At 51.9% G+C, this 13,889-nt stretch overlaps 3 protein-coding genes across 3 annotated transcripts; 2 read left to right on the top strand and 1 right to left on the bottom strand.

Annotated features, from left to right (window-relative positions):
* The first annotated feature begins 38 nt into the window (after positions 1-38).
* On the top strand, positions 39-4,290 carry LOC131268635 (structural maintenance of chromosomes protein 3-like). Its single transcript, XM_058270867.1, has 6 exons — positions 39-128; positions 202-316; positions 388-527; positions 601-2,987; positions 3,107-3,338; positions 3,420-4,290. Exons 1-6 carry the CDS (start codon positions 114-116, stop codon positions 4,134-4,136), a joined length of 3,606 nt encoding a protein of 1,201 aa, XP_058126850.1. The 5' UTR covers positions 39-113; the 3' UTR covers positions 4,137-4,290.
* A 597-nt stretch (positions 4,291-4,887) lies between these two features.
* LOC131268737 (TBC domain-containing protein kinase-like protein) lies at positions 4,888-8,715 on the top strand. The gene is made up of 5 exons (XM_058271013.1): positions 4,888-5,245; positions 5,311-6,070; positions 6,150-6,952; positions 7,045-7,316; positions 8,075-8,715. The coding sequence occupies exons 1-5, from the start codon at positions 4,942-4,944 to the stop codon at positions 8,537-8,539; spliced, it is 2,604 nt and encodes an 867-aa protein (XP_058126996.1). The 5' UTR covers positions 4,888-4,941; the 3' UTR covers positions 8,540-8,715.
* An 18-nt stretch (positions 8,716-8,733) lies between these two features.
* On the bottom strand, positions 8,734-12,745 carry LOC131268736 (probable 2-oxoglutarate dehydrogenase E1 component DHKTD1 homolog, mitochondrial). Its single transcript, XM_058271012.1, has 7 exons — positions 12,207-12,745; positions 11,121-11,822; positions 10,638-11,044; positions 10,133-10,558; positions 9,644-10,070; positions 8,936-9,546; positions 8,734-8,856 (listed from the first exon to the last, which is right to left on the bottom strand). Exons 1-7 carry the CDS (start codon positions 12,295-12,297, stop codon positions 8,755-8,757), a joined length of 2,766 nt encoding a protein of 921 aa, XP_058126995.1. The 5' UTR covers positions 12,298-12,745; the 3' UTR covers positions 8,734-8,754.
* Between the last annotated feature and the right edge of the window lie 1,144 nt (positions 12,746-13,889).

The following is a 13,889-nucleotide window of genomic DNA, read 5'->3' as shown; positions in this document are numbered from 1 at the left end:
TCGCTTAATGTACCAGTTTCCATTGAAGAATGCGAAGACGCGTCCTGTGAATGAATAAAATACTCTGATGTTTTGCGGTGAATAGTGTAGTAAAAAGCATAGGAACAAACAGAATGCACATCAAACAGGTAAGTTCAGCTATTTAGCTTACTGGCGCGTAAACTTTTGAGGCTGTTTATTAATTGATTTATCTTAATTCAGGTCATCATTCAAGGCTTTAAGAGCTACCGGGAACAAACGGTGGTGGAACCGTTCGACAAACGGCACAATGTAGTCGTAGGTCGAAATGGTTCCGGCAAAAGCAACTTTTTCTACGGTATGTCTAAATTGATATGAAATCATATTATCCATGAATTCCCTTGTTTCTAATGCGCTCATTCTATACAGCCATACAGTTTGTGCTAAGTGATGAATTTACTCATCTGCGCCCGGAGCAAAGGCAGGCGCTTCTACACGAAGGCACCGGTCCGCGAGCCATGTCCGCTTATGTGGAAATCATCTTTGATAATACGGATAACCGCGTCCCGGTAAGCGTTCGTTTGATGATGAAATTGTAGTCCGGTTGATATCCTAAACTTATTACAATTGCTACGGTTTCAGATCGACAAAGAGGAAATTTTCCTGCGCCGCGTGATTGGTGCCAAAAAGGATCAATATTTTTTGAACAAGAAAGTTGTTCCTCGCTCGGAAGTCGTTAACCTGCTCGAGTCGGCGGGATTCTCGAACTCGAACCCATACTATATTGTTAAGCAAGGAAAAATCAATCAAATGGCAACTGCTCCCGACTCGCATCGCCTCAAGCTCCTGCGGGAGGTGGCGGGTACCCGGGTGTACGACGAGCGCAAAGAAGAGTCAATGAATTTGCTGCGGGAAAGCGAAGGCAAGCTGGATAAAATTACCGAATATTTGCGCACGATCGAAGACCGGCTGAAAACGCTAGAGGAAGAAAAGGAGGAATTGTCGGAGTATCAAAAATGGGACAAAGCACGCCGCACGCTCGAGTATATCATTCACGAAACCGAGCTGAAGGACACCCGCAAGCAGTTGGAGGACCTGGATGTCCAACGCAAATCATCAGGGGATAAACAGAAGCTGCTGACTCAGGACATTCAGAAGGCACAAGAGCGTGTAAAGGCAGCGCAGAAGGCGCTGAAGGATGCCAAAAAGGATGTAGTCACGGCGAAGGATGAAAAGTCGGTACTTGCTACTGAACACCAACAGCTGTTGCGTGAGAAGACCAAGCTGGACCTGACGATTTCGGATCTCTCTGACGAGGTGCAGGGAGACAATAAGTCGAAGGAACGTGCCGAACAGGAGTTGGACCGACTGAAAATTACCATCGCCGAGAAGGAAAAGGAGCTCGAGCAGGTTCGTCCGCGCTACGAAGCGATGCGTAGGAAGGAAGAAGAGTGCTCGCGTGAGCTAAATTTGAAAGAACAAAAGCGCAAAGAGCTGTACGCGAAGCAGGGTCGTGGGTCGCAGTTTTCGTCGAAGGAGGAGCGTGACAAATGGATTCAAGGTGAGCTGAAATCTTTGAACAAGCAGATCAAGGATAAAATCGTACACCAAAACAAACTGCAGGAGGATTTGAAGAAGGACATCACAAAGCACACCGAGCTAGAGAAAAAAATCCTCGACCACACCGAAACGTTTGAGCAGTTGCGTGTACAGATCGATGAGCACAACAAGCACTTTTACGAACTGAAAAAACGCAAGGATCATCACCAGACAATTCGTAACGACATCTGGAAAAAGGAGACAGCGGTTACACAGACGCTTTCTGGGTACAAAGAGGAGCTGGCGAAGGCGGATCAAGCGCTGCGTTCGATGGCCGGCAAGCCGATCCTGAACGGGCGCGACTCGGTGCGCAAAGTGTTAGAAAGCTTCCAGCAGCGGGGTGGCCAGTTGGCCGATATTGCAAACGCCTACTATGGGCCGGTGATAGAAAACTTTAACTGTGATAAGTCAATCTACACCGCAGTAGAGGTGACGGCAGGCAACCGTCTTTTTCATCACATCGTCGAGTCGGACCGTGTTGGCACGCAGATTCTGAAGGAAATGAACAAGCAGAAGCTGCCTGGCGAGGTCACGTTCATGCCACTTAACCGACTACAAGTAAAGATCCACGACTACCCGGAAGATCCGGATTCGATCCCGATGATCTCCAAGCTCAAGTACGAAGAGCAATATGACAAGGCGCTTCGCTACATATTCGGTAAAACGCTGATCTGTCGTAATTTGGAGCGTGCGACCGAACTGGCCAAGAGCACCGGTCTCGACTGCGTCACACTCGAGGGTGATCAGGTGTCGTCCAAGGGTTCGCTCACTGGTGGCTACTTCAATACGTCCCGATCGAGACTCGAGATGCAAAAGAAACGTTCCGAGTACCTTCAACAGATTCAGGACAGCGAGCGTGAACTATCTGACTATCGCACCGAACTGAAACAGACGGAGGCGAGCATCAACTCGATCGTCTCGGAGATGCAGAAAACCGAGACCAAGCAGGGCAAATCGAAGGATGCGTTCGAAAAGATCCAAGCTGACATTCGGCTGATGAAGGACGAGCTGACGCGCATCGAGCGCTTCCGCAGCCCGAAGGAGCGCTCGCTAGCGCAGTGCAAGGCGAACCTGGAGGCGATGAATAGCACCAAGGACGGGTTGGAGAACGAGCTGCACCAGGAGTTGATGTCACAGCTTTCAGTGCAGGATCAACACGAGGTCGACTCGCTCAACGACGAAATTCGTCGACTGAACCAGGAAAACAAGGAAGCATTCACTTCCCGTATGAGCTTGGAGGTAACGAAAAATAAACTGGAGAACCTGCTGACCAACAATCTGTTTCGGCGCAAGGACGAACTGGTACAGGCGCTGCAGGAAATTTCGGTCGAGGATCGCAAGCGCCAGCTGACCAATTGCCATAATGAGGTTGTGTCGGCCGAGAAACGTATCAAAAAAGTCCTATCGGACACGGAGGAAATTGACCGCAAGTATGTTTATTTAGCTGGCACTTAAACTGTAGTGTCTAGCAATGTACCTTTTTACGCATACTCGCCATATTCGTCATCGTGTATTACTTAATGACTTATTTTGTTAATATTCGTTCTAGATTGAACGAGGCCACGAAGCAGCAGAAAACACTTCAAAAAGAGCTCGAAACCTGGTTACAGAAGGAAAAGGAAGCACAGGAGCGGCTGGAGGAAGACGGTAAGCGTATGGAAAAGTGGGCAACCAAAGAAAACTTGTTGCACCAAAAAATTGAAGAGTGTACAGAAAAAATTGCTGGATTGGGAGCGCTGCCGAACGTTGACGCCAGCTACCAAAAGATGTCCTTGAAGGCGGTAGGTTATTATTCGAGTACACAAATTCTCCGTGCATTCCTCAACTAATCTATTTCGCTCTCGTTCTCATCCTCAAAACAGCTGTTCCGTGAGCTTGAGAAGGCCAATCAGCACCTGAAGAAGTACAATCACGTGAACAAGAAGGCGCTCGATCAGTTCCTCAGCTTCTCCGAGCAAAAGGAGAAGCTGTACACGCGCAAGGCCGAGCTAGACGTTGGCAAGGACAAAATTTGTGAGTTGATGCAGTTGCTGGAGGCGCGCAAGGTCGAAGCGATCCAGTTCACATTTCGTCAGGTGGCGGCCAACTTCACCGAGGTATTCAAGAAGCTTGTACCACAGGGCACAGGGCACCTGATACTGCGCACGACAACCGACCAGGAAGGCAACGACATGGAGCGCAATGTTGAGACTTCGGACGAGTTTACCGGCATCGGTATACGCGTGTCGTTCACCGGCCTGGACGCGGAGATGCGCGAGATGAACCAGCTGTCCGGTGGCCAAAAGTCGCTCGTTGCTCTTGCACTCATCTTCGCCATTCAGAAGTGCGATCCTGCTCCGTTTTATCTGTTTGACGAAATCGATCAAGCACTCGACGCGCAGCACCGCAGTGCCGTCGCCGACATGATCCACGAGCTAAGTGATAAAGCTCAGTTTATCACGACCACTTTCCGGCCAGAGCTGATGGAGAAGGCACACAAGTTCTACGGGGTGCGCTTCCGGAACAAGGTCAGTCATGTTGACTGCGTATCGAAGGAGGTAGCACGTGACTTCGTCGACGACGACACTACGCACGGCTAAGCCATACATCTCAATACATCTTACATACATTTTATCACTGAACATTCTGTCGACCTCCATCACTCCAGATGGTGGTATATCTAGCCAGTTACATCCACGTCCGGCACATTGAAAGAATGATAGCTGTAGCAAATACATTTCTTTATTTATTTAAAAGAATAAGATTATCAACTGGGTCCTATTTACTATTCCTATTATTCTCGTGCATTAATTGATATGAAATAAGAAATTGCATATAACAACCGAAAGGTTGGTTAGCTATGCCATCGAAAACTCTATTGGACATGGAAAAGCAAAAAGTGGAGCTTGCCGCTGGCAAACCCGTACACTTTTTAGATACCATGTCCGGTTAGAGATTAAAAATATATTTGTAAATAAAACCTTCATTGAACATAACTTTCGATTTAAGCATTAATGCAACGTTGAGGTTAGTATAGCGCAATGCATACACCTTGCACACGGAAGAAGTGCAACTGTCAGAATTGTGCAAAATATTTATGTTTTTATTCATCTCCCATAACAAGTATCGGTAGGTTGATGATAATAAACTAAATTTGTGTGTTCCAGCTGTGTCTTATATCGCAGTAAGTTGGTAGTGCTTAAATTATAGTCGAATGAAAAAAATATATAAAAAACAATTTCTTTGACATCATTTGCTTGGTTGGTCGCACTTTCTTCAGATACCGTTCGGCAATGCGATTCAGCTGAAAAGGGGGCGTTATCAGCGGTCGTCGTAGACAACAACTCGTCAAACTTTCTACTTCCTCCCTGTGCGCGCTGCGTTCGGTTCCCAATCGTCCCTGTGATGAAAGTGACCGCATCCGGCACGGAACGTCGGGCTGCTACAGAATACCAGAGCGGTAGCATTTTTCGTGGTTGCTCTGTCGACAGCGGTGCCGTGCCGATGGCCCCGGCCAAGCTGAACTATCGCATCTCCGTGTCGACATTTTTCGCCAAGGCACATCCGAACGATGAGTGCTGCGGCACTAACGGGCTCCCGTTGACGCCGAACTCAATCGGCATCTTTGGCCGATCGCAGCAGCTCAAATCGGAGGCACTGCGGCACGAGAATCTCTGCACCTACCTGGACGTGATACGGGGCAAGCACGGTAGGTAAGCGGCCGATCGTAACTCCTCCAATGCAGTTGCAACCCATCTGGTTGTCTCTTTACAGAACGAACGATCATTGTACAGGAGTACGTCGGCAGTCCGCTGAACGAAACATTCATCGGAGAGAACAACAAACAGGAAACGCTGTTGCGCATCGGGTGCCAGCTGCTCGGAGCGCTAGCTCATCTGAACCAGTGCGGTCTGGTGTGCCGCAATCTGGAACCTAGCAACGTGCTGGTAAGCCGCGAGTTTAGTGTGAAGCTGTACAACTACGGTCTCTACCACATGACCTGTGGAGGCCGGTACGTGTCGTTTCCCATCGGCAACGTGAGGTACCAGGCGCCGGAAGTGCTGCTCGGTAGCCGTGAAAACGTGAAAAGTGACGTGTGGAGCCTGGGAATAATACTGGCCGAACTGGCACTCGGTTGCACGCTGTGGGAGTCGCTCAAGCTGTCCCAGATCGTGCGCAAGGTTCTTAGTCTCGTGAACACGCAAAATGTGTTCGAAAAAATCGCCCGCGAGCACGACCGACTGGACGTGTACGAAGCAATGGATGCCGGTTTGCGGCGCATCGTGCAGGAATGTCTCAGCATCTCGCTGCGGCGCAGACCACTGCCGAAGGAAGCGCTAGACGATCCGGTGTTTGATTTCGTTCGCATCGTAGATTTGTCGCCGGTCGACACGAGCGGGTTGACGCTGGTCGAGAAACATCTGTCGCTGAATCAAATCTATTATCTCTGGCAGCTGGCCGGCGGAGACGTGCAGCAGGAGCTGAAGAAGGAGGGTTTAATCAAGAGCGAAGCACCGATCCTATCGCTGCCGAAGTATGTATTCCATTCCATAACCCCACCCCGAAGCAAGCAGTGCTTTTTGTTCTTACGAAATATGTGCTTATACTTCCAGTTTGGTGATGTTAAATGGAAAGTCAATTTCGCCGCCGAAAAGTCAGAGCTTTCTGCATGACAATCGTATCATTTTTCTCAGCTTTAACACGCTGCTGGAACGGCTGGTCACGATACCGGAGGAAAATTATTTGCCGCTCATCTACAATACGGACGGGTATCTGGAGTCGCCCATTTTCAAGACCGAACTCCCGCTGGTGATACGCGAACGAGACATGATCTATCAGTTTCACCGAATCGTCGTGCTGAACACACTGCTGCAAGGCTACCCCTACACGCAGGACCTGCTGCGTTCGTTCGCCGCGAAAGACATTCCGCCGCTGTTTCGCGGCCAGGTGTGGGCCTGCCTGCTGGGCGTCGTTGAGAACGGGTTGTACGAGCGGCTGGACAAGTGCAGCCCGACGCACACCGACCGCCAGATCGAGGTGGACATACCGCGGTGCCATCAGTACAACGAGCTGCTCTCCTCGCCGGAAGGCCACGCGAAGCTGAAGCGCTTGCTGAAGGCGTGGGTGACGGCCCACCCCCAGTACGTGTACTGGCAGGGGCTGGACTCCCTGACCGCCCCGTTCCTGTTCCTCAACTTCAACAACGAAGAGCGTGCGTTTCTCAGCCTGTACAAGTTCATCCCAAAGTATCTGCACCTGTTCTTTCTCAAGGACAACTCGTCCATCATCAAGGAGTACTTGGTAAAGTTTTTCCAGCTCATCTTTTTCCACGAGCCCGCGCTGGCGAAGCACCTGCACGGCATCAACTTCATACCGGAGCTGTACGCCATACCCTGGTTCCTGACAATGTTCAGCCGTACGAAAGCCGTTCCACCGTCACTCTCAACCAACCAATTCCTATCCACTGGCCAACCTCTTGCGATGATCTGCTTTTCGCTTCACTTTCAGACGTGTTTCCGCTGCATAAAATATTCCACCTGTGGGATAAGCTCATCATGGGTGACAACTCGTACCCGCTGTTCATCGGCATCGCGATACTGCGGCAGCTGAAGAGTACGCTGCTGAAGTCGGGCTTCAACGAGTGCATTCTGCTGTTCAGCGACCTGCCCGACATTGTGATCGAGACGTGCGTCAACGACTCGGAGACCATGTATCAATTTACGCCGAAAAGCATCACCTACCGGAAGTACGCGCTCCACGAGGAGGCACCCGAGGAATTTGTACGTATTTGTTTGAGCACACAGTCGATCCAGCATTGGGGAGTGGTTTTTCGTTTCGTTATGTAGGCTTATAAGACATACCAAAAAGGGGCTGGGTATACCTCCAGGGATACTGTACATGATTTTAATGACCTAACTACCTTTTTTGAATAATTTATTCAATTAATTTTAAAAGGTTCTACGCTAATATCTTTTCCAACTTATAAAATTTATTAATCTAATTTGCAGTTTACTTCTAATAAGCATAGCAAATCACTAGTAGAGTCATTTAGGGTGGTGTAATTGCTTTGTCGCACGGAATTTTATCGGAAGTCCGATTCGCAAGTGTTGTAATGTAGTCCCGCGGTGAGACAATTCAATGAATTTTGTTCTTCTCTATGAAAGGCCCAATTTTTGGTTTACAGAATCCAGTTTTGTTGACGGATAAATTCTTATACGACGATGCGAGAAAATCAAACAATTTTATATTATTTTCTCATCTGCGAAATCCATACAAATCGTCCGATAAAATCAAATGCATCGGAGCACTGACCCCAGCCTTATGCATAGAAAAAAGCAACGGCCTGAAAATATTACCTATAATGCTAGCAAACATTGACAAAGGAGCAATGCTACCTACGCTACTGTATAGTTTTTGTTAGGAATAGTATTATTCGTTCGTTACATCGCACAGGTGCTGGTTTGACTGTAGTTTGCTTTGGCACTTCAATTCGATGCCCTTTTAATCGTAATTAAATTCCCTCATTCATCTCTCGAAGGACCTCAACTACACGGAGGAGGATTTGCGGGAGGTACAAGCGGAGTTGCACCCGCGCATCAGCGTGTACGATTTGATCCGGCTGCTGCGCGATCGGCCCGCCAGCACGGCGATACTGGACATCCGCAGCAGCCCCGACTTCCGCAAGGCGTCGATCGAGAACAGCATCAACGTGCCGTTCAGCTCGGTCTCGCTCAAGGAGCCCCGGCTGGACGCGCTGAGCGTGCCGAAGCTGGAGGCGTACCTGCGCCGCCAGCCGGTGGTCGTGGTCGTCGTGAGCGTCTCGCACGAGAGCGCGATGCTGTTCGCCAAGTTTCTCGTCGACAGCGGCCTACCGTACGTGGCCGTGCTGCACCGTGGGTTCGAGGCGATCTATCGCACCGACAACAAGCTGATCCTGCAGACGTTCGACTACATCAACAACCTCGCCAAGCATGTGCCGTCGATAGCGTCGTTTGCCGAGTAAAGCACGCCAGTGCAGGCCACTACATATTTACCGAAGGGGACGCACATCTACCTGCTTACCTACAGCAATATCCGCATGCAACTATACGCAATACTCAAGCAAGAATCGAAACGATGTTGGTTGACAAAAGGGTTAAATAAAACTCGTGCCGGAAGAGACGGAAAAAGAAAACACAAATAAGCAAACCCCGCAGTGTTGGTAGAAAGTTTTTGTTTTTACTGGAATGTGGTCTTGATCACATCTTCTAGTTGTTGCGTGTGCCACTTGCTGACACCGACGGCCACGGTGGCACCCTCCGCACGGCCACGGTACTGGATCTGTATTGACGGTGGAGACAGAGTAGGTAAGTAAATAAAGTCGTCCATCGGTCGCATTCCGGTTTGCTGCACTGCTTACCCTTCTTTCGCACATGTTTTCGAAGCGGGGCTGCACGAACGTCCACGCGCCCATGTTGCGATGCTCCTCCTGGCTCCAGACGAACTCGCGTGCGTTCGGATATTTGGCCAGCTCGTCCCGTATCGCCTGCACCGGGAACGGGCAGAGCGACTCGAGCCGCACGAGCGCCACATCGTTGACGTTGCGTGCCTTCCGCTCGGCCTGCAGCGTGTAGTAGTGCTTGCCGCTGCACAGCACCACCCGCCGGACGCGCTTCGGATCGACGGTGGCGCCGTCGGCCGGATCGGAGAGTACGGGCTGGAAGTAGGTGCCCGGCGCGAAGTCGGCGTGCGTGGACACGCAATCGGAGAGCCGTAGCAGCGTCTTGGGGGCAACCACCAGCAGCGGCTTGCGGTAGTTCCGGATCATCTGGCGCCGGAGGGCGTGGAAGTACTGCGCCGGCGTGGACGGATTGATGATCTGCAGGTTAACGTCATCCCCGTCCGGGCTCGATTCGCGTGAGTCCGTCATCTGCAGGAAGCGCTCCATGCGGCACGAGCTGTGCTCGGAGGCGGCCCCATCGTACCCGTGCGGTAACAGCATCACCAGTCCATTGCACACCATCCACTTTGCTGAAAAAATAACGCAGACGAGACGAGAGCGGGTTTTGTTAAACAAATACAACCGAAGCGATATCAACAGAACCAAGTAAGTACGACGTGCGCTCACTTTCACCGCTGACCAGGAACGTATCGATGATGATTTGCGCGCCGTTGAAAAAGTCCCCGAACTGCGCCTCCCAGATCACGAGACTGTTCGGGCTGTCGATGGCCATGCCGTACTCGAAGCCGAGCACGGCCTCCTCCGAGAGAATACTGTTTGCCAGCTCGAAGCGCCCCAGCTCCGGTACGCCGTCGGCGGCCATACCGTTGAGCGGGATGTAGATTTCGTTCGTCTCCTGGTCGACCAGCATGGCGTGCCGCTGGGAGAAGGTACCGCGCCCGACGTCCTCCCCGCTCAGCCGCACGTTATACCCCTGATACAGCAGGCTGCCGATCGCGAGCGTTTCCGCCGTCGCCCAGTCGATCCGCTGGCCGTCGGCGAGCCGCCGGAGTCGCGCATCGACGTGCGTTTTTTTGAGATGTGGATGAACGTTCTGCGTAAGGAACACGCATGTGTTTAAGATGGAATCCGTATCGGAGGGATTACTAAACTTACAAAGTCTTCCGGAAGGCGGACACTTTCGCGACCGATATGGCTCAGTAGGCGATAGTCGAGGCCGGTGTTCCACACCGTCACCTCGTCGCCGGGCTGCTGCAGACCGCTCCACTGGCGCTCGAAGTAGCTCCGCTCCGGTTCGTACTGCTCGTGCGCCTGCAGCTCGGCCGTCAGGTGGTTTTGGTAGCTCTTCGAGATGGCATTGACGTCATCCTGGTCCAGCAGGCCGGCGTCGATCAGCTTGCGCGCGTACGCGTCCGGGATGGAGGGGCGCGCGTGCACCACCTTGTACAGCAGCGGGTTGGTCATCGTCGGATCGTCCAGCTCGTTGTGTCCCCACCGGCGGAAGCAGTTCAAATCGATGAAGAAGTCCTTCCCGAAGCGCTGCCGGTAGTCGACGGCGAGCTGGGTGACGCGCGTTAGTGCCTGGGACGGGTAAAAGGGAAACAATTCAGCTTGCTATGTGTGTGTGTGTGTTGAGAGACCGGTGCTTCTTAGAACGTACCTCCGGATCGTCCGCGTTGACGTGTACGATCGGTGCCATGATGGACTTCGCCAGATCGGTCACGTAGCGTGTACCACGGCCACGAGCAGCCGGCGTGGTAAACCCGACCTGATTGTTCACCACCAGATGGATCGTGCCGTTCACCTCGAAGTGCGGCACCTCGGCCATCAACAGGCACTCCTGGTTGATGCCCTGGCCCGGGAAGGCGGCGTCACCGTGCACCTGCACGTTCAGTGCCTTCGAGGGTCCCGCAGCGGGGTCGTCGCCGTACGGGCCGTCGCGCAGGGCGAGCTGCTTGGCACGCGTTTTGCCCATCGACACCGGATTGACCGCTTCCAGGTGCGATGGATTGTGCAGCATGTTGAGGTGGAACGTTTTCCCGCCGACGGTAATGTCGGTTGACGTGTCTGGGAGGGGAGGGGAAGGGTGGAGATGAAACTGGGCATGAAAGCGATTCGCGTACCGCAGACAGCCCGTACTTACGGAAATGGCTTGCGATGTCGCACATGGCGTGCGCGTCCGCCGGGAACTCCGGGTAGCCCTTGAACTTCCGGAAGATCTTGGCCGGCCGCGTACCGAACAGCGTGGTCAGCACGTTCAGCTTTCCGCGGTGCGGCATGCCGATCACGATGTTACGCAGATCCGCATCGGCCGCGCACCGGAACAGCTCCCGGTAGAACGCCATCATGCTCTCGGCGCCCTCGCCACCGTACCGCTTCACCGTGGGAAACTTGGTCGCCAGAAAATGGTCGAACGCTTGCGATTTCAGCATCAGCTCGGCGATCTCGCGCCGCTCGTCCGCGCCCATCTGCCGCTCCGACAGCCGCTCATACCGCTCCGTAAGCCATTCGCGCTCCTCCTGCGACTCGATGAACGCCAGCTCGATGCTGCACGTGCCACAGTACATCTCGCGCAGCACGCGATCCAGCTCCTCGGGCGATAGTGTCCCCGGCGTGGGGGCCGGCACGTGCAGCAATCCGGACGGGTCGATCCGATCGGCAGCCTTCACACCGTAGCGCGTGTAGTCCAGCTCGGGCAGCGCCTCGCCGGTGTCCGGTTTGCCCGGTGCCCGAAACCGCACCGGATCGATCGACGCAATCCGATGCCCGTGGTGCCGGTAGGCTTCGATCCAACGGTACACATTGCCGTTACGATTGCGCTGCTCCTGCACCGCACCATTCAAGCCTGAGGTAAAAGGATCATCATTGAACCAATTAAATTCCCTGCATATAAAAATTTGCAACGAGACAGGAAAGGCTTATCGAAAACCTAAGTGTCATCAAGCGCAGTGCTGTTGTTTAATCCCTCCGGAGCCGTTGCATTGCATGCTGCGACAGGTGGGGCAAACATATGTGTACACTTCAGCTGTATCGCTGCGAGTGGACAATCTCAGTGGTCGAGCCACCGCAGTTGCTATGATAAGCCGCTTCAAGAGCACCCGGCAACCAGACTCCGGCAGATAGGGTACGTCGTCGGCGTGTGCGTTCGCTAGGCGCTGATCGGAGATTGATAGGAGTTGCCGACTGCCGGGCTGCAGTTATCCGGGTGGTGTTTTCGGTTGTGGCTTACCTTCGTAGTGGGGCTTGGGCCGCGGTCGGTAGCCAAAGACACCCTTCGTACTGTGATAGCCTCTGGCGAGCACGAGTCGGGAGAACATCATGTGCGTTTGAATGCTGCTGAATGCCTGCTCGGTCGGCGCAAGTGTTTATTTACTCTGGACCTTCCCCGCTGTCTGGCACGCACACTGGTACGCACGCGAACGTATCCTTTCGGCGTTAGGATCGGTTACCAAGCCCGATCGCTTGAGAGATGATCGCTCGATCGTTTCGTGATCCCCGCACTCGCCCTTTCAATCGTACACGCACTCACACACATGCGAACCACCGTCCGCTAGATTGAACTCAGAAGTTCGCGGCGCAAAACCAACCCCGGCGGCATACAAGAGAACACTGAAACGGAGCACTACGCAGGCGTGCCCGGCTCTGCGTGCGGATCACTGCTCGCCATGTTTCGACGATGGAGACGGTGACGCGGAGGCAACGACAACGAGGACGACGGCGGACGGCAGTGTCACAGCCAGCCGCCAGATATGTCCGCCCCTGTGTGTGCGTGGTACGCCGAGCGATAAGGCATGCGGTGGCAGGAGCTCTCCTCCATCTCGTCCAATCTCCGTCCGACCCGCCACTTGACGTATGCGGTCGTTGTGTTGGTTTCGCTGAACGATCAGCGTTCATCGTTCGGACGGACTGTGAACGTTCAATAATATGCTCCACACTCTACACGCTTACTGGTGAGCATGGTTTGCCTTGGGGCATAATAGGAGCTCGACGGAAGATAATTACCGTAGGGTGTACCGAAGGGAATCGCGATCGTAACGCGGGTTTTCGTTCTTGTAAGTATGGGGGGGGCAAAACGACCAACGTGGATCCTGGCGTGAGTTTATTGCAATGTCCTGATGACACAATCATTATTTTGATTATTATAATATTTAGTCGCTCGACATTCCCTTGTGCGGCTGGCTCTTTATCCGTGGTGTTAATACTCCACAGTAATCTGCGACCTGCTGAATAACGGTATATTCTATGATCGGTGATCAGCTGGATGTAAACCGGGGAGTGCCAGACTAAACCTACTAACTCACCGTGGAATTTCAAACATGGCGACCTTCAATACTTGCTGCAGTGAAAGAGTCACCTATTACCGGAGCTTTACGCCATTCGGTATAATCAAGTAAAAGTATCTATAAAATGATAGTGTTCGTTAAAATGTAAATTTAATTATAGATATTCATTTTAAAGAATGGAATATTAATATTGGTATACAATAAGCATCAAATATAATAGAACAATTCCTTTATCTTTATAGTGGTTCGTTAAGGATATATCTATTTGATAGAAAAACTAATACATTTGACTCCTTTCTAACTTACCTGCTTTTTAATTTCTTTCCGATTAACGTACCTACGTAGTACGAACTTTTTATTATACACAGGTTTGATTTTTGCGTCGCCATCATTTGGGCGGTTTATTTTTACTATGGGATGAACGGACGCATACGGATGACCGGCGAGTGGAAGGAAGTCACCCGATAACGAAGTTGTAGATAGCTACCCACCCAGATACACAGTACAATAATGTGTTGTCCAGCATAATCGAAACTCCATCACGGACGATGGCGATGATTGACAAGTGTGATCTCATACCAATTAGTAGACAGATAGGGCGATAGACAGCAGAAGACGGCTGTCTAAAC

The sequence above is a fragment of the Anopheles coustani genome, chromosome X (assembly GCF_943734705.1).
Source record: "Anopheles coustani chromosome X, idAnoCousDA_361_x.2, whole genome shotgun sequence".
Lineage (NCBI taxonomy): Eukaryota > Metazoa > Arthropoda > Insecta > Diptera > Culicidae > Anopheles > Anopheles coustani.
This window is presented reverse-complemented; position numbering and strand designations above follow the sequence as displayed.

What these genes read in the sequence shown, in the direction of transcription:
- LOC131268635 (XM_058270867.1), top strand. An exon ending in CAAAAGCAACTTTTTCTACG is followed by an intron (nt 317 to 387) that starts GTATGTCTAAAT and finishes CATTCTATACAG; the next exon opens with CCATACAGTTTGTGCTAAGT. An exon ending in AAAAGATGTCCTTGAAGGCG is followed by an intron (nt 3,339 to 3,419) that starts GTAGGTTATTAT and finishes TCCTCAAAACAG; the next exon opens with CTGTTCCGTGAGCTTGAGAA.
- LOC131268737 (XM_058271013.1), top strand. Translation starts at nt 4,942, where the DNA reads ATGAAAGTGACCGCATCCGGCACGGAACGTCGGGCTGCTACAGAATAC. An exon ending in CCGATCCTATCGCTGCCGAA is followed by an intron (nt 6,071 to 6,149) that starts GTATGTATTCCA and finishes TTATACTTCCAG; the next exon opens with TTTGGTGATGTTAAATGGAA. An exon ending in GTTCCTGACAATGTTCAGCC is followed by an intron (nt 6,953 to 7,044) that starts GTACGAAAGCCG and finishes CTTCACTTTCAG; the next exon opens with ACGTGTTTCCGCTGCATAAA.
- LOC131268736 (XM_058271012.1), bottom strand. Translation starts at nt 12,297, where the DNA reads ATGATGTTCTCCCGACTCGTGCTCGCCAGAGGCTATCACAGTACGAAG. An exon ending in TCAACGCGGACGATCCGGAG is followed by an intron (nt 10,559 to 10,637) that starts GTACGTTCTAAG and finishes TACCCGTCCCAG; the next exon opens with GCACTAACGCGCGTCACCCA. An exon ending in AAAACATGTGCGAAAGAAGG is followed by an intron (nt 8,857 to 8,935) that starts GTAAGCAGTGCA and finishes CCGTCAATACAG; the next exon opens with ATCCAGTACCGTGGCCGTGC.